The 25,815-nt window shown below is 36.8% G+C and overlaps 1 protein-coding gene across 14 annotated transcripts in view; it reads left to right on the top strand.

The window, feature by feature from the left end:
* KIAA0825 (KIAA0825 ortholog) overlaps positions 1 to 25,815 on the top strand; it is a 472,583-nt gene that overhangs the window by 192,973 nt on the left and 253,795 nt on the right. For all 14 annotated transcript variants that reach the window (XR_010140095.1, XR_010140096.1, XR_010140094.1 and 11 more), the window contains one exon: positions 13,912 to 14,091. Coding sequence is in view for 11 of the 14 variants with exons in the window: in XM_009240908.4 (XP_009239183.3) it covers positions 13,912 to 14,091 (180 nt within the window). In the remaining 3 variants the exon portion in view is untranslated. The remainder of the gene's footprint in view (positions 1 to 13,911; positions 14,092 to 25,815) is intronic.

The following is a 25,815-nucleotide window of genomic DNA, read 5'->3' as shown; positions in this document are numbered from 1 at the left end:
AATTCTGTTTTATTCATTGATCTCTCTAAACTCTCATTTTCTCATTTCTAAATGGGGTACTAATATTGACCTTATTAATTCATTTTGAGCTTTAAAGGGTAAATAAACATAAAGTACTCAGTGCATTGCCTGGAACATAGTAGATACTTATGTTAGATTCTCTTCATTTTTTTAATACCGAATGCCTGGGAAATATGTCTGATGCATTTTTTATCCTCTGATTACTCCTGTGCTCTCTATGCAATGGCCTCTCCCTGTGCTTCTCAGTAACCCTCCCCTTCCACGTAAGCATACATTTAAGTGTCTCCTGGGAGATGAGGTTCTCACTTTTGGACATCTTTGTGCCTGAGACGGTGTTGCCCTAGCAGCTGTCATGTATTTGAAGATGAGAGGTAGACCAAGTAAATATCCTCAAGTTCTATATATTTAGGACTCCTTGAGAATCTTTGCATATAGCTTGGGAGATTGGCAGTTTGAATTTTGCTGTGATGTTTCACCTGCATTGAATCAAATCTAATCTGGCTTGGCAGTGACTGAAATATGTTATATTCTGTCTGTTCATGGAACTTAGAAAATGTCTAATATGACTGTAGAAACATACGTCTTCCTTAGTAGTTAATGTGCTTCTAGTATTAGTATGTAAAATGATTGGGCATTATATTACAAGTAATACTATTATGATGAATTTCTGCAGCATCTTTTCCCAAGCAACTCTAATGATTTAACATATTATTTCATTTATGACCCAGGATTATTAGGACCATTTTGCAAATGAGAAAAATTAGATACAGAAAAATTGAGTAAATTGCCCACTTGATGTTTTAAGTGGTCCTTGCTAGAAGAGCCATTATTTCTTGAAAGTCTATTGTTTTTAAATGAATTCTAAAATAAAAACAGGAGACTTGGTGAGGATGATTTTTTTGAAATAAGAAGTAATATTCTTCTGAGTTAATTTCTGAAAATGTTTTGTTACTTGATTTTATGAGTAAATTCTCCATTCAACTAATATTTAGTGAGCATCAAGTATGTACCAGGCACTATTTTAGACTGCAAATAAAATGGTAAACATGCCATGCCAAATTGCCTTCATATATTCAGAGCACCAGATCACCTGGATCAGCAGGCTGAACTGTCTACTCTTTCTGTATAGAGATTCTGGTGCAAGGAGACCCTCTCTACTATACACCCAGGCAGATCTCCAGGCTTTCAGAGTACTTGCTTGCTTGGTCCAGCAGCATGAGTTGCCCCACCCGTCCTGTGCAGAGATCTTGCTGCAGGGGGTCCTCTCTGCTCCAAGTGCAGGCAGATCTCCAGGCTTTCAGAGCACCACTCATCTGGATCAACCAGCCTGACTTACCAACCTTCCTGTGCAGATTCTGGTGCAGGGCAGCCTTTCTACTTCATGCCCAGGCAGAGCTCCAGGCATCTGGAGCACCCACTCTCCTAGATTACAAGTTTAGGCCATCCCCCTACCTGTGTAGAGAACTTGGACCTGAGGTGGTTTCCCAGCTACAAGCCGAGGGACACTTCTGGGCACTTGGGGGCTGCTTCATTGGATTTTCCCTTGGCACTGATGCCTGTGCCTGACATCGGGGAACCTGTAGGTGGACCTGCCTGGTCTGGCTCCACCTTTTGTGGCCCCTGCCACCCCCCAGGGCTGAGTAGGGAGCTCAGACCACTGTACATCTCACGAATCAACCCATTGCCTGAGGTAACAGAGAGCCTCTGCTGGTAAACAAGGATCAACTATATACCCAGCCACATTGACCACAGACAGTTTTTGCCTGTAAGTGCCATCTATGAGCTTGTAGGTTGAATTCCACAGCCCAATATAAAACCTGCCAAAAGAAGTGCATAGGTCTATAGAAGCAAAGCCAAAAAGCCTACAGTCACACCCCCAAGAAACAGGGGAAAAGGGAAAGGGAAAGAAAAAAAAACATTCTAGGAAAGAAAGAAAAAGCAAATATACTACCTGCATGAAAATAACTACAAAAATTAGAAATGCCAACATCTCCAGATGAGACGGAAACAGCACAAGAATTTTGGCACAATGAAAAATCTAAATATAGTGGCACCACAAAAGGATTGCACTAGCTCTCCAGCAATGGTCTGTGGCCAAAATGAAACTCAGAAAGGACAGAAGAAAGAATTGAAAGCATGGATTGCAAGGACACTCAATGAGATCCAAGACAAGGTTGAAAATCAACACAAAGAAACTTCTAAAGCAATCCAGGAAATTAAGAAAGAACTAAATATCTTAAAAATGAATAAATCAGAGCCTCTGGAATTGAAAATCTCATTTAAGGAATTTCAAAGTAAAACTGAAATCTTTATCAATAGACTAGACGAATTAGAAGAAAAAAATCTCAAAGCTTGAAGACTGGTCTTTTGAACTCACTCAGACAAAAATAAAGAAAAAACAATTTTAGAAAATAAACAAAATCATTAAGAAATATGGTACTATGTAAAGTGACCAAGTCCATTAATTATTGGCATCCTGAGAGAGATGGAGAAAAAGTAAACAACCTGGAAAATGTACTTGAGGGAATAATTCAAGATCACCTGCAAAATACTATTCAAAATGAACATCACTAAGTAATATGGTCACCAGACTATCCAAGATCAAGGCTAAAGAAAAAAAGATCTTAAATGCAGCTAGAAAAAATGGCCAGATCATGTACAAAGGGAAGCCCATTAGGCTAACAGCAGACTTCTCAGCAGAAACCTTGTGAGTCAGTAGAGATTGAGGTCCTATTTTCAGCATTCTTAAAGAAAAGCAATTCCAACCAAGAACTTCATATCCCACCAAACTAAGCTTCACAAACAAAGGAGAAATAAAATCTTTCCCAGACAAGCAAGCACTAAGGGAATTTATTACCACCAGAGCAGCCTTACAAGAGATTCTTACAGGAGTTCTAAATATGGAAACAAAATAAAGATACTTGTTCCCAGAAAAACACACATGAATACATAGCCCACAGAAAATGCAACCACACAATAGAAACTACAAAGCAACCAGCAAACAATTTCATGATAGGATCAAAACCTCACATGTCAATATTAACCTTGAATGTAAATGGCCTAAATGCCCCCACTTAAAATGCACAGAGTGACAAGTTGAATTAAAACACACACACACACACACACACAAAACAAGACCTTATCCTCTGCTGTCTCCAAGAGACCCATCTCACATGTAATGACACCCATAGGCTCAAAGTAAAGTGTTGGAGAAAGATATAGCTTGCACACAGAAAACAAATGAGAGAAGGGATCACTATTTTTATATCAGATAAGAGAGACTCTAAATCAACAACAGCAAAAAAGAAAGAAGGGCATTACATAATGACAAGGAGTTCAATTGAACAAGCACATTTAACTATTCTAACTATATACACACTCAACATTGGAGCACCCAGGTTCACAAAACACAAAACAAGCACCCAGGTTCTAAAACAAGATATAGGTCATATCTAGACCTATGTTTCATATCTAGACCTATGAAAAGGTTTAGACAGCCACACAAAAATAGTGGGGGAGTTCAACACCCCACTGACAGCATGAGACATATATCATCAAGGCAGAAAATTAAAAGTTGGAAAAAAAATACTTATACCATTTAAAAATTGCCTTTATAAAGCTTATATTCTGGGGGATTGATTGCTGAGGGCAAGGTGGAAAGGACAAACCTTATAAAAAGTAGATAAGTTCAGCTACTAATAATAAGTACCATAAAGTACTTTTTATTCTTTTTTTCAGACAAGGTCTTGCACTCTCACCCAGGCTGGAATGTAGTGGTGCAATCATGGCTCACTGCAGCCTCAAACTCTTGGGCTCAAGCAATCCTTGCACATCAGCCTCCAAAGTAGCTAGGACTACAGGTGTGCACCATCTCACATGGCTATTTTTAGAAAATTTTTGGTAGAGATGGGATCTTGCTATGTTGCCCAGGCTGGTCTTGAACTCCTGGCCTAGAACAATCCTCCCTACTCGACCTCCCAAAGTCCTGTGATTACAGGCATGAGCCACCATGCCTAGCATGCTTTTCTAAAACAGTGTGACTAGTAGAGATTGACAAATTGAGTGATAAAAAGACTGTTATGAAAAGCTGACACCTACTTATACTTACATATGGTTTCAGAGTAGATGGAAAATGTCCTTATTTAGTATTAGCTATTTGGAACATATGTACACTCTTCCAATATTCATGAACAGGGGCTGGCAAATTTTTTTTATATATGAGACCAGATAAAAAATATTTTAGGCTTTGTATACCATACAGTCTTCATCACAATTATTGAACTGAGGGAAGAAAAAGTACTATCTTTTCTCCACCGATTGCAAAGTTCTTGGCTGACACCACATAACAAAGGACAGATTAACCAGAGAACAGCATAAAAATGTATTTAAGATTTCTTTTTACTATTCTTACCATTTTAATTGATACATGATATTTTACATATTTATGGGGTACATGTGAGTATTTGTTAATGCATAGAATGTGTAATGATCAAGTCAGGGAATTTGGGGTGTCCATCACCTTGAGTATTTATCATTTCATTTATATCATTTCTATGTGTTGGGAACATTTCCAGTCTTCTCTTCTAACTCCTTTGAAATATACGATATTGTTGCTAACTATAGTCACCCTACTCTGTTGCTGAATGCAATGCAAGAACTTATTTCTTCTAACTGTATGTTTGTAGCCAGTAACTAAACTTTCTTCAGTACCTCTGACCCACACACTATTCCAAGCCTCTGGTTTCTATCAGTTTATTCTTTACCTCCAATAGATCAAGTTTTATAGCCTCCACATATGAGTGACAGCACATGGTATTTGTCTTCCTGTGCCTAACTTATTTCACGTAAAATAATGACCAGTTCCATCCATGTTGCAGCCAATGACATGATTTTATTACTTTTATGGTTCAATAGTATTCCATTTTGCATATATACTATGTTTTGTTTATCCATTCATTTTTTGATGGACCCTTAGGTTGAATCCATATCTTTGCTATTATAAATAGTGCTACAATAAACTTGTAAATGCAGGTATCTCATTGATATACTGATGTCTTTTCCTTTGGGTAGATATCTAGTAGTGGGATTGCTGATTCGTATGGTAGTTCTGGCCAGGCATGATGGATCATAACTATAATCCAAGCACTTAGGGAGGGTGAGGCAGGAGGATTGCTTGAGACCAGGAATTCAAGACCATCCTGGGCAACATAGCAAGACCTTCTCTCAATAATAATAATAATAATAATAATAATAATGATAATACAAAAATTATCCAGGCATAGTGGCATGAGCCTGTAGTCCCAGCTACTTGGAAGGCTGAGTTGGGAGGATCACTTGAGCCCAGCAGGTCAAAGCTTTAGGGAGCCATTTCTCAAAAGAAGACATACAAATGATCAACATATGAAAAATGTTCAGCATCGCTAATTATTAGAGAAATGCAAATCAGGCCATGAGATATCATCTTACCCCTGTTAGAATGGCTATTATTAAAAAGACAAAAAAATAACAAATGCTGTGAGGATCTGGAGAAAAGGGAACACTTATACACTGTTGGTGGGAATGTAAAGTAGTACAAACCACTATGTAAAACAATATGGAGATTTCTCAAAAAACTAAAGATAGAACGACCATATGGGTTTTGTTTTGGTTTGGTTTTGCTTTGTTTTGTTTTTTTGAGATGGGGTCTCACTCTGTTGCCTAGGCTAGAGTGCAATGGTGAGGTCCTACTGTGTTGCCCAGTCTGGTCTTGAATGCCTGGCTGCAAGTGATCCTCCTACCTTTGCCTCCCAAAGCTTTGGCATTATAGGCATGAGCTTCCATGCCTGGCCTGTTGAGAGTTTTTATCACACAGGGATACTGAATTTTCTAATCCCTTTTCTTTGTCTACTGAGGTAATCATATGTTTTTCTTCTTCATTCTGTTGATGTGATGTATCAGGTTTATTGATTTATGTATGCTAAACCATCCTTGTATCCCTGGGATAAATCCCACTTGATGAAGGTATATTATTTTTTTTTTTGATGTGCTGTTGGATTTGGTTTGCTAGCATTTTATTGACAATTTTTGCATTTATGTTCATTAGGGATATTAGTCTGTGGTTTTCTTTTTTTGTTGTGTTACTGTCTGGTTTTGGTATCAGGGTAATGCTGGCCTCATAGAATGAGTTAAGAAACATTCCCTTCTTTTTACTTTTTTAGAATAGTTTGAGGAGAACTGGTGTTCTCTGAAAGTTTGGCAGAATTTGGCAGTGAAACCCTCTGGTCTTGTACTTTTCTTTGTTGGGAGATTTCGCATTGCTCCTTTCATCTCATTACTTGTTATTGGTCTGTTCAGGTTTTCTGTTTCTTCCTGAATTAATCTTGGTAGGTTATATGTGTCCAGGAATTTATCCGTTTCTTCCAGGTCTTCCAATTTGTTGCTGTATAGCTATTCGTAATAATCTCTGATGATCTTTTTCATCTTTCTGTGGTCTCAGTTGTAATGTCTTATTTTTCGTTTCTGATTTTGTTCATTTGGATCTTTTCTCTTTCTTGGTTTATTATGTTTATATTTTCAAAAAATAACTTCTTCATTTATCATTTGTATTTTTAAAGTCTCTTTTTCATTTTGTTCTGCTCTGGTCTTTATGATTTCTTTCCTTCAGCTAATTTTGGGTTATGTGTGTTCTTGTTTTTCCAGTTCCTGGAGGTGCATCATTCAGTTGTTTATTTGAAATATTTCTGCTTTTTTCATGTAAGCACTTATTGCTATAAAATTCCATCTTAACACTGCTTTTGTTGTATCTTTTAGGTTTTATTGTGTTTAAATTTTCGTTTGTTTTAGGAATTTTTAAAAATTTTCTCTTTAATTTCTTTCTTGACCCAGTGGTCGTTCAGGAGGATGTTGTTTAATTTATATGTATATTTGTACAGTTTCCAAAGGTTTCTTTTGTTATTGATTTCTAGTTTTATTCCTTTGTTATGATTTTCATTTTTAAAAGTTTATTGAGACCTGTTTTGTCTTCTAAAATATGGTCTATCCTGGAGAATGTTCCCTGTGCTGATGAGATGAATGTGTATATTTAATATAAGTTTCATATGACACAAGAGCCTTCCAAAATGAAGACTCAATAACACAGAAAAAAACTGTATTTTTTATGGACAGTTACACAGAAGTATTATTGGATACAGGAAGTATGATCTAATGGCAATAAACTGGGGGAAACTTAGTAAGGCCTGTTTGCTCAGGTTCATTATCTGTGTAAAAAAGTTATATTAATTGAAAGTTTTGTAAATAAATGATAGGTTTTTATATTTACATATATTATTAGCCTTTTATACAACAAAGTGCAATGTTATTAAACTAATTTTCCAATTAGATTTTAATTTTATTTTAGTTAATTTTCACAGTGAACTAGACTGTGACATCCAAATTTAGTGTTTCCTTGAAATAATTTTCTTGTGATACTTCACGTCCTTTTAATTTATTGGCCTGGTGTTTTAAGTTTTGAATCCTTATTTTACGTGGTATAATTTCTATTTTTGTACTTTCTCTCTAATACCCGGATTGAAAATGAGTCTTTCAGCCTCCTCCCTTTGGTGAGGGATGCTCATTAGTGCCTGGTTAATTCAGAGTCCCTGAGCTCATGGCACACTCTTCTACAACATTGTTGCCAAAACCTCTTTAGTGTCTCAGCAGGAGCTTGTCATTAACAACATTCTTGTAGAAAGTAGAAAGTAAAAATTAAGCAGGCTGGGAAAGCCAAGTGCTAGTGTACCATGTATGTGTAAATCTTTGGTACCAATAAATACAGTCTCCTGGTGGGTTGATGGTTGAGTTTCTTGCCGGAAACCACCCTTCTTTTGAAGCACTAACAAGTTGAAATTCTTGAAAGGAGTTTAAAATAATGCATGCAACGAAAAGAGCCCTTCAGTGTTATTGAGAAGACATTTGTTTATATAATCTATAAAACATTTGATAAAGAAGGCAAATGAAATTCAAAGTAGCATCTTTACTACTAGGATTTTTACTGGTAAAATCTGGGTCAGATAATATGTGACCTTAAATATGTGGCTTGCCAATACTGCTTTCCAGAATTAAGCTTATCCCTTCATCCCTCCAACCCCTCAACTCCCCACTTAATCACTCCCTAAACCACCAGAAGAGCTGAAAACTGTAGGACTTCCTTGCAGTGGCAGAGCTTTACCCTAATACACCTTAACAGAGAGGCAGTCAGGCCAGAGTGCAACCCTTTGCAGTTAGGCAGACCCCAAAAGAGAAAAGCCCACTGGGCTAAGACAGCCACACCTACTTCCTTTCCCCAAACTCAACACTCAGATGAGTCACTCCTCTTTTGTTAGTGCCGGGAAAATGAGAAGTGGGGTGAGACCAGAAGTGTGACTCATATTAATGGGAAGAACATATAAGAGTCCAGGTGTGGGTTAGATGTTGCTCTAATGGGAAAACACGTCTTAGGTAAAATTATTGATTGAGGGAGGCAAAGTGGATGACATTTGTTTGAACAATGGATACTTTAGGCAGATCTGGAACTCATTGACATTCATCTCTTTCACTGCTGAAAACTCCATAAAGACACACTGGGAGAATTTTATATTAGAAAAACAAAACAAATGTCTGGTCCAGAAGGCAGAGGGAAAGAAAAACGAGAGTTAGACCTTTATTTTGTGGAAAGAATAAGGGACTATAGGGAAGAAAAACTAATACCTTTCCTCACCCATTGCAAGGTTCATGGCTGAGGCACCTATAATAAAAGACATTAACAAGAAAAAAGCATACTAATGTATTTAATGTCAATTTTACATGACATGGGAGCCTTCAGAAAGGAAGACCTGAAGACACAGGGAAACCTTTCTATTTTATATTTAGGTGTGATGAACAATGGACAGTGGGGCAGAAGTATAATTGGACAAAGGGAGTATAATTTAATGGCCATAAACTGGGGGGAATTTAGCAAGATCTGATTACTCACATTCTTCTCTGTGTCCCTGTGTTTTCAGAGAGGAGGACATTTCTTTCTTCCAGCTATATGGAGGGCACCTCTGGAATGAGGGTCTTACGACCTACTTTAGAGGAAAGTCAGAATTCCGTGAAGGGCAGTAGTAGGTCAAAGAGACCTTCCTGCTTCTGCTGTTTTCTCAAATGCCAAGGTGCCATATGTTGGGGTAGTGCATCCTAAACCAGATCAGGACTAACTTAAAGAGCAGGTTAAAAGAATTAAACTATAGCTGAGTCATCTTGAAAGGAATAGGGGAATATCAGAATGAAAGCACAAGAAGAATATCCCAATAGTGTAAAAAATTCAAAATCTAAGGAAAAGCAATGTTTATGGATGAGCACCACCTGGCAAAGGTGTTGACTTTCACTAGGTTTCCAGGGCACAGACCTTAGAAACATCTGGAATCTGCTGAGGATTACTGTCCAGCCAAGCCTTATTAGATGATGAATGAGGCCTGAAGTAGAAATTATCTTGGAATATTGGGGAATCATAGAAAATTATAAGTCTGGATACATAAGGCATTATGGAGGACTTTAAAAGGCAGCTAAAGGAGTTTAGATTGATATATATTCTAGGAAGTATTTTGATTAAAACAAGAGGAAAAGAAAACCTAAACTATATTAATAGTGTTAGAATCAAAGAAGAAGGGACACATTGGGGGAAAAAATGAACATTCAATTCATTTTGAAAAGGGGAATCGGGGTAGAGATATTTATTTTATTACATCTAACAATTCAGAGAAGGAATAAATACTGCTAAGGCATGGAGCCTGGAAATAAGCATATGATGGTGATCTAGACAGAACTAGGGAACACAGCAATGAGCATAAAAGAGAAAGGTCAGAGCCAGAGATGGATAATTTGGAAAGTTCTGCATAAAAAGAATCTTTCAAGTCAAAGGAAAACAGAATTGCTAAGCCAGGTAAAAAGCAGTGTGGCTGGAAGAAGGCTAAGGCCACTGCTCTGGGGGAGCCCCCATGAACCAAATGCCCCTTCCCACCACCTGTTTTTGTAAATACAGTTTTAGTCCAACATAGCCTTGATCCTTCATTTACATATTGTTTATAGTTGTTTTTGTGCTCCAAGAGAAGAGTTGAGTAGTTGAGACAGAGACCAAATGGCTTGCAAAACATAAAGTGTCTGGCCCTTTATAGAAAAAATTTGCCAACCCCAGATAAAAGAGGAAGAGCTACCAGAAAAGATATGCCAAAAAGGAACTCTGAACCTAAGAAAGCATAGCTGCAAGGAAGTCAAGAGAGACGAGGATTTCAAAGGAGTAGGTGAAAAGAAAGGATACAGTGGATGTGAGGAGGATGAGGCTTAGAGAAAAAAATCTTTGAACTTTATGACTAGCAGGTAATTATGTGTCATTCAGAAATATCAATTTCTAGATGGACCAAAACCTATCACAAAATACTCAAGAGATGTATTTCTTTCTCCCTTCCTTCCTTCTTTTCTTCCTTCCTTAGCATTAAAACATTGTTTTAGTATTAAAACAATCTATTTTTTCTGCCTTCCTTCCTTCTTTTCTTCCCTCTTTAGTATTAAAACATTTCTTCCTTCTTTAGTACTAAACATTCCTTCTTTTATTCCTTCTTCAATATTAAACATGTAGCATTGATCCAGGTGCTGTTGGAAGATACCTGAAGACAAGATGTGCATCCACAGAAAGTCATATAGTAAAATAGTACTAGAGATGTAACAAGACAATATATGTGAAAATGTAGAATGCTATATGAAATTAAAGAGTTTTGCATTAAGGCAATACATTACCACATACCATATACATAGTTTGGACTGAGTGCTTTGCATTCGGTGGTTATTGTCAGTAAAATGTCAAAGCACACTTTGAGAAATTTGGGATTGTAGTGTAATTCAGATAGCACAAACAAATTCTTACTATTTTTGTGACCTTGGGACAAGTAATTTAATTTCTCTACATTTTACTTTGTTCATCTGTAAAACTGGGAAAATCAGCACCCATTCCATAGAACTATTCCTCATATCCACCCTGGCATGTGCATTTCCATTGCATGATTTGCAGGGTTGTATATTATTCATGCTCTGTTGATTGCCTAGCTTCCTCTCCCATCTTCCTCACGGCAGTCTCACTTCAGCCACATCACACTGCCAGGAACTGCTTGTCTTCTCAATATTTCACTAATTCTTCGTCTTCCTGGAAAGTACCCCCCACCTTGATCTTGTCATGCTGATAAATTTCTACTCCTTCTTAAAGACTTGGCTGAGACATGATCTGCTTTGTAACTTGTCTGTGTTCCCTGAAAAAATTTAAAGCATCATCCTCTGCATTTCCACAGTGCCTCATACTTAAATCACTTAAGTTGATCAAATAATTTATCATCCTAACTGAGACACTTTTAAAAGTGAAAGAAGATGCTACTAGTAATTACACCAGGACAACAGACCTAAACCAGGACTTCCCCAGGCAAACTCAGATGCATGGTCACTCACCTTTTCCGTATGTTGCGGTAATAATTATTTACTTGTCTGTCATCTCCTCCCCGCCAACAAAATATACACATATATGCACAATCCTTGAGCCCCTGGAAGGGGATGGCCTCAGCACCTGGTACAATGACTGACACATAGGAAGCAGTTGATTAATCAATCAACTTATTGATTAAATCATGATGATTTTATTGGAGGAAAACATTATAGCCTGATGAAATGGCATAGAAAAAGAAAAGGAGATGGGAGGGCACATTTACAAGCAAATAAATTCTCCTGGGTAGAACACATGTTTGGGGGTTGGAACATAATTTGGGAAAAGATTGTGGAACTCTTGATCCTCAATCAGGATAAGGAATTTTTAGCAGTGGAGGAAGGGGAAGGTTAAAACAAGGAAGGACATGAGGATAATGGATAATTTTAAGTAAGATGAATTGGAGGGAGCAGAAACAAGAGGGAACTGCAGAGACTATTTGGATAAAATATTAAATTATGGAAGCCTGGATTAGGAATATTTGCCATTTTATATTTTATGCTTGGGGAAATAGTCGAGACCGTTTAGACTGCAAGTAACAGAAATCCAAATTAGCCTGGTTTAATCAAAGAGGGACAATTGGCTAGGTGCGACAACTGAGGCCTGTAATTCCAGTACTTGGGAGGCTGAGGTAGAAGGATCACTTGAGGCCAAGAGTTTGAGACCAGGCTGAGCAACAGAGCAAGACCCCATCTCTACAAAAAAAACAAAAAAGAATTAGCTAGGTTTGGTGATGCACACCTTAGACCTACTTGGGAGGCTGATGGTGGAGAATCACTTAAGTCCAGGAGTTTGGGGCTGCAATGAGCTATAATCATGCCACTGAATTCCAGCCTGGGAGACAGAGTGAGACCCTATCTCAAAAGAAAATAAAAGGGGGTGGGAGGGCTGAATTTGTCAGCTCAGCAAGCATAAATATGTAGGCATTGCTGGATCCAGGTTCTCAAACAGTGTCATCTCATTAGGAATCTTCTCTCCTTTTCTTAGTTCTGTTCCTTACTATATCAGATTCATTCTTAGTCAAGTTCTCCCCAAAATGGCTTTCAGCAACTTTCAGCCTACTTTCTACTGGGGTTATTAACCCCAGTAGAAAGAGAACACTGCTTTGTCAACAATTCTAGCAAAAATCCTAAAGAAGGTTCTCATTGGATACCTGCCCATTCCTGAACCAGTCACTGTTGATGCAAGGGGTTATGGTCTGATTGGCCAGGCCTTGGTTATGTGCCCACTCCAGATGATAGTGTTGGCTTCACCTGAACCAAATAATCGAAGTGTGGGGGTGGGGGTGGGGGTGGGGGTGGGGGAGGGTTGGGAGGATGGAGGGGTGAGGGACACAGATAGGAGCAGGGGTATCTTGCTAAAGGAAAACTAACTTGTTTTGAAAAGAAAGAAAATGGGTATTAGGAAGCAAAACCAATAATGTTCTCCACATAAAGTCTATGATATTTCTTAGTTTGAAGATAACAGTGAGCTCCTTTAGATCATCAAAATCAAATCACAGAAAAAAAGTTTCAAGAGGAAACATAAAAGTAATGATATTCCAAATGAGCAAGAATAAAGAAATCTATTTATTCTGAAATGCTTTAGATTACATTTATGCAAGATAGTTAAAATATAAGAGCTAAAATATAATTTGTTACCTTTAACCCAACAAATATGTTGTTTATTATAATAGTACACATCTCATGCTTATTATCTATAGAAAACAGAAATTATTATTTCACCTTTCCATCCAAACTATAAATGCAATAGTACAGAAACTTATGATTACTGATCTTTGAGAAGGCTGTTATGGAGCCAAAGGAGGGTTGAAAAGGACAATTAAAATGGCCCAATTTTTGTTGAATTCTTTATATAGTTTTATTGAGGAACCAATTGATAAAACTCTTCAGTCTGATATGACAAGGTCTGTAGATTTAAGAAACATTCATAAATTTGTTTGTAGAATTGATAGCGTAATTCTGGAAAAACTAAAAATGTGAATTTTCCCATGGTACAATGATAGTATTCCTAGTTGTCCAGATTACAAAAAATTTTTTTTAGAATGAATGTCTATTATTCTTAAATTAGAAAAAGAAACAAAAAGTTTTCCTTAAGAGAAAGAAGAATTATGACATTCAGGGAAACTAGCGTTGACCTTTGAAGTGGTGTTATAATGGTCTTTCTCACAGGTTTTTTTGGTTGTTGTTTTTGTTTGTTTTTTTCCATAAATATCCATGAATATCTCAGAAACAACATTGGGTTGAATGGACCATTGTTTTGAAATAATCTGGTAATTCTCTTATTATGTAAATATTATTAAAAACCATTTCCACAGCATTATGCTAATGTACATAATAAGAGTTTAATCATATTCACTGATACCTTACTAAATCATTTTGATTCCTTTCAAGAACGTACCTTTCAAGAACAAGTTTCTGACACAGAAAATAACCTGAACCAAGGACCCAGCTTGGTGGAAGCCATCTTTAAAATATTGTACCATTGCAGTTTTTCTCCACAAACATTTGCAAATGTTTTTGTGAGCTACATGGAAGAAGAGCAATTATGGGACTTTTTATATAACATCCCAGGTATGAGACATTTACTGTTTGTAAAAGAAATGTTCTATAGATACTTATATGTACCTTTAAAGATGTTTAGAAGTTGTATTCATACTGGTTTTGCTGAATCTGTAGTTTGTAAAAGTTTACCTTACATTTTTTCAGTATAAAGCCTTCTGTTGGGAATCATTAATTATTAGTTCCTGTAAAATTTCATATACTTTGGGACAAGATGCAAGGGAGGCGGAAGGGAAAAGATTTTCTTTTTTTATTAATTAGGGAATGTTCTATCATAAAAATTTATTTTAATATTTATCACAGATTATGTTTTGCTATTGAGCATATAAGATATTAGTAAGATGTGAAAAGTATTTTGTGATTCTTGGGTGCATTTATTCAGCAAATTAATGGACAATACTATTGGTCGATTTTCTTCAGATGTATAAGGCATTTATTATTATGACCACAGTGTGTCTCTCTACAAGGCAAGCATATCCTGTGATTCCTTTAGAGAGAATATATTTTTCCCATCTGTGTTGTTCTTCTTCCTTCAGCTAGAGAGAATAATAAAGGCAGTGCAGGTTGTATATTTGAAACAGGAGGTTTTGATGGGTTGCTCCACCCTCTGGCAGGTGTAAAAATTCTCACATTGTCTTATCCTTAATATTCTGCCTTTAAATTTTCGTATTTAATATCTTGGGAAAACAAAGGATGAAAACTTAGACAATGATTTATATTATTATCCTACTATTCAAATAGTGTTTTTTATCATTTACATTTAGTTTTCAACCTATAAGCTTTCTTTTATCCTGCTTTGGAAACTGAATTTTCATAAAATATTTCCTAGGCTCCATATAAAGGATCTAACTAGTTCATAATCATGGTTTCACTCCTCCCAGACTTTTTGACTATCCTCCAGATATTACTTGAATATCATTCTAGCTGTTTTAAAGTCATTATGTTTCATTTTCTCTTGGTCATTATCCCTATAAAATAGCAATAGATAACTTTATGTTATGATTTCCAAAATCCAAATCTGTCATTTAAAGTTTCTGTAATAATGATCTCCTTTTAAAATGTTATCTCCTAGTTGCCATGCATTCCCTTACTGCTTCTTGCTTCCCAAAGGAAGGGCATATTTCTAGGTAAAAAGGCTGAATTAGAAGCTTGTTGTGTTTCTGATGTAGTCTTTATTGAATTGAAAGAAAAACGACCTTGAAAGTTCTGCCACCCTCTCCTGATTTTAGTTGTTTCTGGGAAGTAAGAGCTGGATTTTCTCACAAGATTATAAAGAATCAGTGACCCTCATGCTTCAACCACTATTTATCCTTCAACTATTAGGTTCTTGAACCATCTTTGACACTCAGCACAAAACTAGACTGAAAATGACCTAGAAGATATAAATGGATTTCAGGTGCTGCTAGGGAAAATAAAACTGTTTCTTGCTCCTAATTTGACATCTCTCAATCTACATATTGAGCAAACCCTCCCCCACATGGTCAGACAAGTCTCTGGAAGCAGACGTTGTACATATTCATAGAGCCTGAATTATGTGTGAAAGCTCAAAGGGGCAGAACTTCAAATGAGTGAAACTCCCTTACCCTTTATACAAGTTGTTGCTCCATAAACATTAAATATTCTCTGGAACCTGATACCTGCAGTGGTTATGAGGGTCTGAACTTTTCTCTTTTCTCTCCCATTTAAGTCTTTGAAAAGATCTTTTTTGTTTTTTTCTGTTAGCAATAATGGTTATTTTAAAAACCCTAATAAGATAATACAAGGTACTAATTCATAACAAAATTAAGCCTTTTACTATGACTTTTGTTTAATTTGGAAACATAACATGTTTACAAGAAATACAGCTGAGACATATAATCATAATCCCACAATATTTACATTTTATTACTAATAGATCTATGCTTCAGTATATATAATTAACCCACCCAGATTAACTGGAGTACGTTATTTTAAAACTTCACTGCTGTAGTTTCCTCCTGCTAAATCACTGTCTATGATTTCAGCATAGTTTACCCATAAAACATCACAGTCTTATCATTTTAGGGTAAAAGGACAAAGATGAAGTGGTCAGTATCTTCATCTTATTGTTGAGTAAACAAAAAGCAGAAATATTAAGAGAGTTGCCTAAGACTGTCCACCAATTAAGTTGGACAAGTCTTAGCACAAGAAACCAGATCTCCTCTCTCCTAAGCCAGGAGTCCCCAACGTTTTTGGCACCAGGGACCAGTTTGGTGGAAGACAATTTTTCCACCAGGAGGGGGATGGTTTCAGGATGAAACTGTTCCACCTCAGATCATCAGGTATTGGTTAGATTCTCATAAGGAGCACACAACCTAGATCCTTTGCATGCGCAGTTCACAATAGGATTTGTGCTCCTATGAGAATCTAACGCGCTTCTGATTTGACAGGAGGGGAAGCTCAAGCAGTAACGCTCACCCACCTGCTGCTCACCTCCTGCTGTGCGGCCCGGTTCCGAACAGGTCACGAACCAGTACTGGTCTGCAGTCTAGGGGTTGGGGACCCTGTCCTAGGCCATGCTATTTCTCGTTTTTTTCTATTAGACTAAATTTTTTGAGACACTACTTTTATGAACACATGAATTCAGTAATGAATTATACAATCTGATTTTATATTTAGGGTTCTAGGGAGGAATGACAAGAAGGAAAATACCCACTTAAGATTGCTACAAAAGCTATAAGTACAAAAAATAATTAAGTCAGTGACCTAATGTGGGTGTTTCTAAGGCCAGTGCACTCTGTAAGAAATAAATTTGCTAACAATCATTGGACACCTATGTTTTCAAAGTAGATCAAGCATTATTCAGTTAGACAAATGAAAATATCAAAGCATACATTACCTCAGCTGGTTTTTAAGACAATGTCAGAACAGGCTTGTAAATGAGGCAAATACTGTCAAAAATGCCCATCTAATATGATTGATAGTAATATACTCAACAAGTATTGTTCACTTGGCTCCTTGATATGGCATTGGGCTTACTTTTGTTTTCTGAATCAGTTTTCTTAACTTTCTCACAACCTTTGGGAAAAAAGCTTTCAATAACCTAGCAAAAATTCCCAATTAAGGGTTGAGATTCAAAGTTTCCACTTTGGTTTTCAGCTCCTCCTCAGCCTCATAAAGACCTTTAAGAAGTGTTGTTTAGAGAGCATATATACGCTATATTGTCTTCTTTTTGCCAAAATTAATTTACAGTGCCTTACCTTCCTATCAGACACAGTGAGTGTCTCTATTACCTACATAAATACCTGCAGCATAGTATAGGTCGATTTTAAATGTAAGCTTTCACATATTGAAAGGCTGTCTTTGTTCTATGTTGTAACTAACCATGTATTCTGAGCCTTTTGTCACCATTCAGTTTGTTTGCAATCCACCTTAAAAATGTTTTAAAATATTTTATTGATTGAATACAATAAAATTCACTCATTTCAAGTGAAGAGTTCAGTAAGTTTGACCAATGTATAAATCTGTGTGACAACCACAACGATAAAGATATGGAACATTTTATGTCATCTCCAAAGGTTCTTTCATTCCCCCTTTGCCGGCCATTCTCCTTTCAACTCTCAGCCCCAGGAAGACACTGACCTGCTTTTTGTTGTGATAGTTTACTTTTGATATTCTAGAATTTCATATAAATAGAAATCTATGTATTCTTTTGTGTCTAGCTTCTTTTGCTCAGCTTAATGTTTTTAAGAATTTTATGCTTTATCATTAGTTTATTTCTGCTCATTGCTGAGCAGTATTTCACTGAGTAGTACTTTTTTTATCCACTTACCAGTTGGATGGACATTTTGATTATTTCTAGTTTTTGACTACGATGAATAAAGCTGCTATATGAATACTAGTGTATAGGTCTTTGTGTGACTACAGTCATCCCTCAGTATATGTGAGGAATTCATTCCAGGAACCATTCCCCTTATTAAAAACTCCATATACTCGGCCAAGCATGGTGGCTCACGCCTGTAATCTCAGCACTTTGGGAGGCCAAAGTGAGCGGATCACCTGAGGTCGAGAGTTTGAGACCAGCTTGACCGACATGGAGAAACCCCGTTTCTACTAAAAATACAAAATTAGCTGGGCATGGTGGCATGTGCCTGTAATCCCAGCTACTCAGGAGGCTGAGGCAGGAGAATCACTTGCACCCGGGAGGCGGAGGTTGCAGTGAGCTGAGACGCCATTGCACTCCAGCCTGGGCAATGAGCAAAACTTCGTCTCAAAAAAAAAAAAATCCATGTACTCAACATATACTCAAGTCCTGCAGTCAGCCCCACAGAACCCGCATATATGCAGGTTTTGCATCCTGCAAATATTGTATTTTCAATCCACATTTGATTGAAAAAAGTCTGCATGTAAGTCGACCTGTGCAGTTCAAACCCATGGTGTTCAAGGGTCAACTATGTATGTTTTCATTTCTCTTCAGTAAGTACTTAGAAGTGGAAATGCTAGGTGATATAAGTACATTTTTAACTTCATAAGAAACTACTGGCCAGGCGTGGTGGCTCACGCCTGTAATCCCAGCACTTTGGGAGGCCAAGGTGGATGGATCACCAGGTTAGGAGATTGAGACCATCCTGGCCAACATGGTGAAACCCCATCTCTACTAAAAATACAAAAATTAGCTGGTTGTGATGGCACGTGCCTGTAATCCCAGCTACTCAGGAGCCTGAGGCATGAGAAGCACTTGAACCCAGGAGGTGGAGCTTGCAGTGAGCCGAGATTGCACCACTGCATTCCAGCCTGGCGACGGAGTGAGACTCTGCCTCAAAAAAAAAAAAAAAGAAAAAAAGAAACTACTAAACTGTTTCACAAAGTAGTCATATCTTTTTACATTTTGGCCAATAATGTGTGCAAATTTTGTTTGCTCCATATTCTTGCCAACACTTGAGATTGTCTTTTTGATTTTGGTTATTCTAAGGGGTAGGTAGTATTATCTCATGAAGCTTTACATTACCTTCATGAATAATGACATTGAACACCTCTTCATGTTCTTAGTGACCATTTGAAAATATTCTTTTGTAAAATAGCTATTCAAAACTTTTGTCCATTTATTAATTGGTTGTCTTACTGAGTTGTAAAGAGTTCTTTATATATATTGCACATAAATTCTTTGTTTTATACACATACTGATAAAATTTCCTCCCTGTCTATGGCTTACTTTTTCATTTTCTTAACAAGGTCTTTTGATGGAGTGAGGTTTATAATTCTGATGAGTCCAGTTTATCAGTTTTTTTTTTTTTTTTTTTGAGACGAAGTCTCACACTGTTGCCCAGGCTGGTGTGCAGTGGGGCAATCTCGGCTCGCTGCAGCCTCCACCTCGCAGGTTCAAGTGATTCTCCTGCCTCAGCCTCCCAAGTAGCTGGGACTACAGGCATGCACCACCATGCCTGGATAATTTTTGTATTTTTAGTAGAGGCAGGGTCTAACTATGTTGGCCAGGCTGGTCTCGAACTCCTGAATTCATGATCCGCCTGCCTCAGCCTCCCAAAGTGCTGGGATTACAGGCGTGAGCCACCGCGCCTGGCCCAGTTTATCAGTTTTTTAACCATAGTGCTTTTTGTGTCCTAAGAACAACTGGATTATCTAAATTTTACTAATATTTCTCCCATTATTTCTTTTGGCAATTTTATAGTTTTAGTTATGTTTAGTTCTATGATGGATTTTTGTGTATAGTGAGGTAAGTGTTGAGGTTCTTATTTTTCCATATGGCTATATAATTTTTCCAGAACCATTTTTTAAAAAGGCTATTCTTTATAAATTGAATTACTTCAATGCTTTTGTCAGAAATCAATTGACCAAGTGATCAAATAGATGCATCTATTTCTGGACTCTCTATTTTGATACTTGGCACTATAGGTTTATATTGTTACTTGCTTTCTATTTGTTGTTCTATCTAATCTTCATTTTCCCTCTATTTTGACCCTCTTTTGGATTAGTTGAGTATTTGTCAGCATTCCATTTTACCTTTTCTAATGGCTTCTTTATTTACTGTAGTAATTGCTCCATCGTTTACGATATGTATCTTTAACCCCTCACAGTTTACTTTTTAATAACATTATACCACTTTGCATCTGATATAAGAATCTTATAATGCTATATTTCCATTTACTTCCTCCCTATCCTTTATTCTATTGTTGTCATACATTTTATTTCTACAAGTATTATAAACCCTACAATTTATTGTTTTATTTTTGCTCCAAATATTATATTTTAAAGAAATTAAAAATGGGAAAAGTCTTTTATATTTGTCCATGTATTTATCATTTCCATACCCTTCTGTGTGTAGATCTGAGTTTCCAATAGGTATCGTTTACCTTCTACCTGAAGTACTTCCTTTAACATTTCTTGTATTACAATTCTTCTGGCATTAATTTATTTTAGCTTTTGATTGCATGACAAAAAGTATTTTGCCTTCATGTTTGAAATATTTTTCAGTAGATATGGAATTCTAGGTTCAGATTTTTTTTGTTCTTTTCCGTTTTTCCTTTAGCACTGTAAAGATGTTCATTTTATTATCTTCTGGCTTGCATTATTTCTTACAATAAATCAGTGGAAATATTTACAGTATCTGTTTCCTTTTATGTAATATGTCTTCTTTTATAGTTGATAAGGACTTTTCTCTTTGTCACTGCTTTTCAGCAATTTGATTATGATGTGCCTTGTTTTGGTTTTCTTTGCATTTTTTTCTGCCTAGGGTTTATTGAGCTGCTTGGACCTGAGATGTTTAATTTTTATCAAATTTGAAAACTTTTCAGCCATTCTTTCTTGGAATAATTTGTCTTTTGCCAGCCCCACTTCACTCCCCCTCCTGCTTTTTCTGGGACTCAATTTCGTGTATATTACACCTCTTGGCATTGTCCCATAGGTCAGTGAGGCTGTATTCTGCTTCCTTGTTTTTTTGTATTGTTTTTGTTTTTTAGCCTTCTTTCTGTCTGTTCTTTTGTTTGGATACTTTCTATTGTATCTTCAAGTTCCGTGATTTTTTTTTTTTTCTGCAGTGTCTAAAGTACTATTAAGACTATATGGTGAATTTTTATTCCAGGTATCCTTAACTTCTGGCAATTCTATATAGTTTCTTTTTATATTTCGTATATACCTTCTCATTTAAATATTCTTATACATATATGATGTCTGTTTTAAAACCTTGTTTGCTCATTCCATCATCTCTTTCATTTCTGGATATATTTCTATTGACTTAGTTTTCTCTTGATTATGGATCATATTTTTTTCCCTGTCTGGTAATTTTTTATTGGATGCCAGACATTATCAGTATTATGTTATTGAGTCTCTAGATTTTGTTTTCTTCCATTACAGATTTTGTTGTATTGTGTTACTTGTGTATCACCTTGATCATCTTGAGAGTTAGTTGTTTTCAAGCTTTATTAGGCCAGATCTAAAGTAGTCTTTATTCTAGGCCTGGTTTAGCCCATTTACTAAAACATTACCTTTTTAGGTGTCCTTTGAATGTCAGATATGCAATGACATCTTGCCACTCTGGTCTGAACTCAGACTTTGCCAATCTTGTATGAACTCTGAGAATTGTTCAGCTAACAGTTTCCCAATAGTTGTTTTTTGCTTGGCTTCTTAGAGTCAACCTTTCCACTGCCAGTCTAGTATTCTGTGTAAGACTGAAAGGAAACCTTATGCAGATTTCTGGAGCTCTTTCCCTATGTAGATCCGTCTCTTTGGTACTTTTCTCAGAAAATTCCAGCTGCCTCATCCTCCTCTGTCTCTTCATCTCAGTGAGACTTTCATGGTTTGCTTGACTTTCTGCTCCTTGAACTGGGATCCTGAAAGTACATTCAGACTTTAATTTGTTTTCTTTTAAAGGCAATTACAGTGTTTCCTGTTGTCTAATGTATGAAAATAGTTATTTTGCATATATTTCCCTATTTTCTAGCTTTCATGGCAGGAGAGTGAGTCTGGGACCAGTTACTTTATCATCACTAAAATAAAAGTTCTTCTTCAAAGTTATAATCATTTTAAAAAATAACTTATGATTATCTCAGGTAACAAGCCCACTAGACACATAATAAAATATTTGGAATTGGCTTTATCAGCTGACTACTGACTGAAAACACTAATTTCCTAAATAACATCCCTAAAAATGAAGGACTCTCAGTGTACTATTTTTCACTTAATTCATAATATCATTTTCTTGGCCACTAATATATTCATACCATGAATCTGTAGTTCATTTGAGAATAACTTATTTGCTATATAGCTACTTTCAGGAACAACTGAACATGTTATATGATATTTGCTATGCTAAGTAACCAAATTATCTCAGCCATTCATAATTATTTTGCGCAATTGTGCTTTAAAAAGAAATGAACAAATTACAAGAAAAATTCACACCAGAGATTGATTTTTTAAATAGTTTTAAGGTATTTTCATAGTGTACATTCTTCTCTTTTTCTATACATTAATGCAGTGCTCTATGATGAAAAATGTTTTACATTGAATTCCTGTTCGTGCCTCTTTTCTTCCTCTAGTTCTTTCCCAGCACAAGATTCACTCTGGGCCAGGCATGGTGGCTCACACCTGTAATCCCAACACTTTAGCAGGCCAAGGTGGGCAGATCACCTGAGGTTGGGAGTTCAAGACCAGTCTGGCCAACATGGTGAAACCCTGTCTCTACTAAAAATACACACACACACACACACACACATACACACACATACACACACACACAAATTAGCTGAGTGTGGTGGTGGGTGCCTGTAATCCCAGCTACTTGGGAGGCTGAGGCAGAATTGCTTGAACCCAGGAGGCAGAAGTTACAGTGAGCCAAGATCGCACCATTGCATTCCAGCCTGGGCAACAAGAGCAAGACTCTGTCTCAAAACTAAGTAAATAAATAAAATAAAATAAAATAAAATTTTAAAAAAGATTCACTCTGGTTGCGCAAAAACTCTATGTTGGAAATCCCACCCAGTCCTGCCTTTTCACTGTTGGAATTTATACTCCAAAATTATCTCTCCCTTTCTTCTCTCTATCAAAAGCTCTTGGTGTCCTGCTCCCATCTAGTCCCAAAGGAAAACCTTTAAACCATTTAAACTAGAAGTTGGCAAACCATTGCCTTTGGACCAAATCCAACCCACCATTTTAATAAAGTTTTATTAGAAATTGCCCTGTTTATTCACTTACGTATTATTTGTGGATACTTTTGTGCTTCTACAGTAAAGATGAGTAGTTGCAACAAAGATCATCTGTCTTAACGGCTTAAAATATTTATTATGTGGCTATTTACAGAAAAAGTCTTCTGACCCCTGCTCTAATTAAATCATATTATGATATCAATGACAAATGTTTGTGTGTGTCCTTTTAGAGGCAATTGCATTTTTATAACAAATGTACTGAGATACAATTTATATACCATAAATTTCATCCTTTTAAAGTGTAAAAATATCACAGTTCAGTGGTTTTTAGTAGATTCACAGAACTGTGCAACCATCAGTACCATTTAATTTTAGACCATTTTAATCACCCCAGAAAGAAACCCTGTACCTATTAATAGTTCCTCCCCAGTTCCTGACAACCACTAATCTACTTTCTGTCTCTATATTTTGCCTTTTCTGGACCTTCTGTATAAATGGAATCATGCAGTATGTGCATTTTGTGTCTGGTTTCTTTCACTTAGTACAATATTTTCAAGGCTAATCCATGTATCAGAACTCCATTTCTTTTTATTGTTGAATAATAGTCCATTATATGGAAATACACATTTTGCTTATTGATTCATCAATTGATGGGAATTTGTGTTGTTTCCACTTTTTGGCTGTTATGAATAGTGCTGGTACGAACATTAGTGTACAAGTTTTTGTGTGAATGTTTAAAAAATCTTCTTTTGGATATATACCTAGGAGTAGAATTGTTGTAAACTGCCAGAGAATTGAAGTCGTGTCCCAACACACACATAGTTTGCAACTCTTCCTTCGCCTTTATATCCTGCTTGCACAGAGCCTCCAGATTAGTCAGAGGTGAGAGATTAGTGCTTTCTCAGGGCTTTCTTGGGTATGTGCACAGTCCTGTACATGTCTGTGTCCTTCTTGATCCCCAGGAGTATGGCAGAGATATTCAAAATTACTCCCTGCTGTGTACGTGTACATTTCATTTCTCAGTTTTTCTTTTCTTTTCTTTCTTTTTTTTTTTTCTATTAGCTTCTTGTTTGCCGTAACCAGTATCTCTACCTTAGGCAGCCACAGAGTTAAACCATCGCTGCTGACTGTTTTGACAAAACATCCTGGGGCTAGGACATTTTCAGTCACTGAGTTAGTTTGAATATGGATATGCATTGTGAACAGTGCTCTTCCAGGGAGATTCCAGACAAGGAAAATCATGACAATCTGGGAGACTGGGACATTGTGGATAGGTCAAAAGACATTCTACCTCTTCCAGTGGCTGCTAGGCTTTTATAACTACCATGGCTTCAAGGCTGCTCGTTTTCAAGGCCATAGTAGAACTTGCTGAGGAATGGGAGCTGGGAATAGAGCAGGTTAAAGTGCTACAAAGCTCACTGTTTTTACCAAGATTCAGCTGATATTCTTGAATAAATTCTCCTTGGATTGTTGCAAGCCTGTGGTTAATTTCCAGAGTTCTCAAAAGTTGATTTTCACAATTTTTGCCAGTGTTCTGATAGCTTTAATGGAGGTGCAGATTTTCCCAGGTCTTCATAGCATCATTCTGGAAGTGCTTCTCCACACTTGTCTATTTTTAAAGAATGCCTGAAGGAGGCCAATGCCTTCATTAAAGTTAATGGCTTTCTAATTCTAAAATTTTAAGAAATTTGGATCTAAAGCCAGAGATACTGGAGAATTCATATATTACTACATAGACTATGGACAATTCTAGATATATGTAAAATTTTCTCTAATTCTAGTGCATTGCAGAGCAATTACAGAAGATGGAGGATTGGCCTCAGATAAGAATAGGGCAGGTTAAAGTGCCCCAGCACTTTTATAGAGGACTGTTTAAATACAGCGGTAGGCCGGGCTCAGTGGCTCATGCCTGTAATCCCAGCACTTTAGGAGGCCCAGGTGGGTGGATCACAAGGTCAGGAGATTGAGACCATCCTTGCCAACAAGGTGAAACCCCATCTCTACTAAAAATACAAAAATTAGCCAGGCGTGGTGGCGCATGCCTGTAATCCCAGCTACTCAGGAGGCTGAGGCAGGAGAATCACTTGAACCTGGGACACAGAGGTTGCAGTGAGCCAGGATCATGCCACTGAACTCCAGCCTGGTGACAGAGCTAGACTCCATCTCAAAAAAAAAATAAAAATAAAAAAAATAAATAAATAACAGCAGTAAAAGTAGAAAAGGGAGAGTCAGAAGCTTGGGTGCTAACTTAGATGCTACATTTATTAGGAGTGGCTGGGTATGGCATGTACTTAGAAACTGTGGATTGCTCCAAGCCATCCCGTCTAGTCCTGTGTATACTACTGCTTGAACTGGCTAACTAGAGAATACATCGTTACCGTACTACTTACTCTCTGTTCTATCACTTCCTATTTGGTTTATCAGTGTCCTTATCTTCAAAAAGTGAGAAAATTAGACCAGAGCTTGTCTAGATTAAATTTTTACATTTCTAACACCTAAAGTTATGAAGCATCAAAGAAACTAATTTTCTAAAGCAGGAAAGTATGCTAATGTATTTGCAGAAGATTTTCAAAGATGTTTTGTTACTTTTGACTCTCCATTTACTTATAATTTATCTGGAGAC

This window comes from Pongo abelii, chromosome 4 (genome assembly GCF_028885655.2).
Source record: "Pongo abelii isolate AG06213 chromosome 4, NHGRI_mPonAbe1-v2.0_pri, whole genome shotgun sequence".
Classification (NCBI taxonomy): domain Eukaryota; kingdom Metazoa; phylum Chordata; class Mammalia; order Primates; family Hominidae; genus Pongo; species Pongo abelii.
This window is presented reverse-complemented; position numbering and strand designations above follow the sequence as displayed.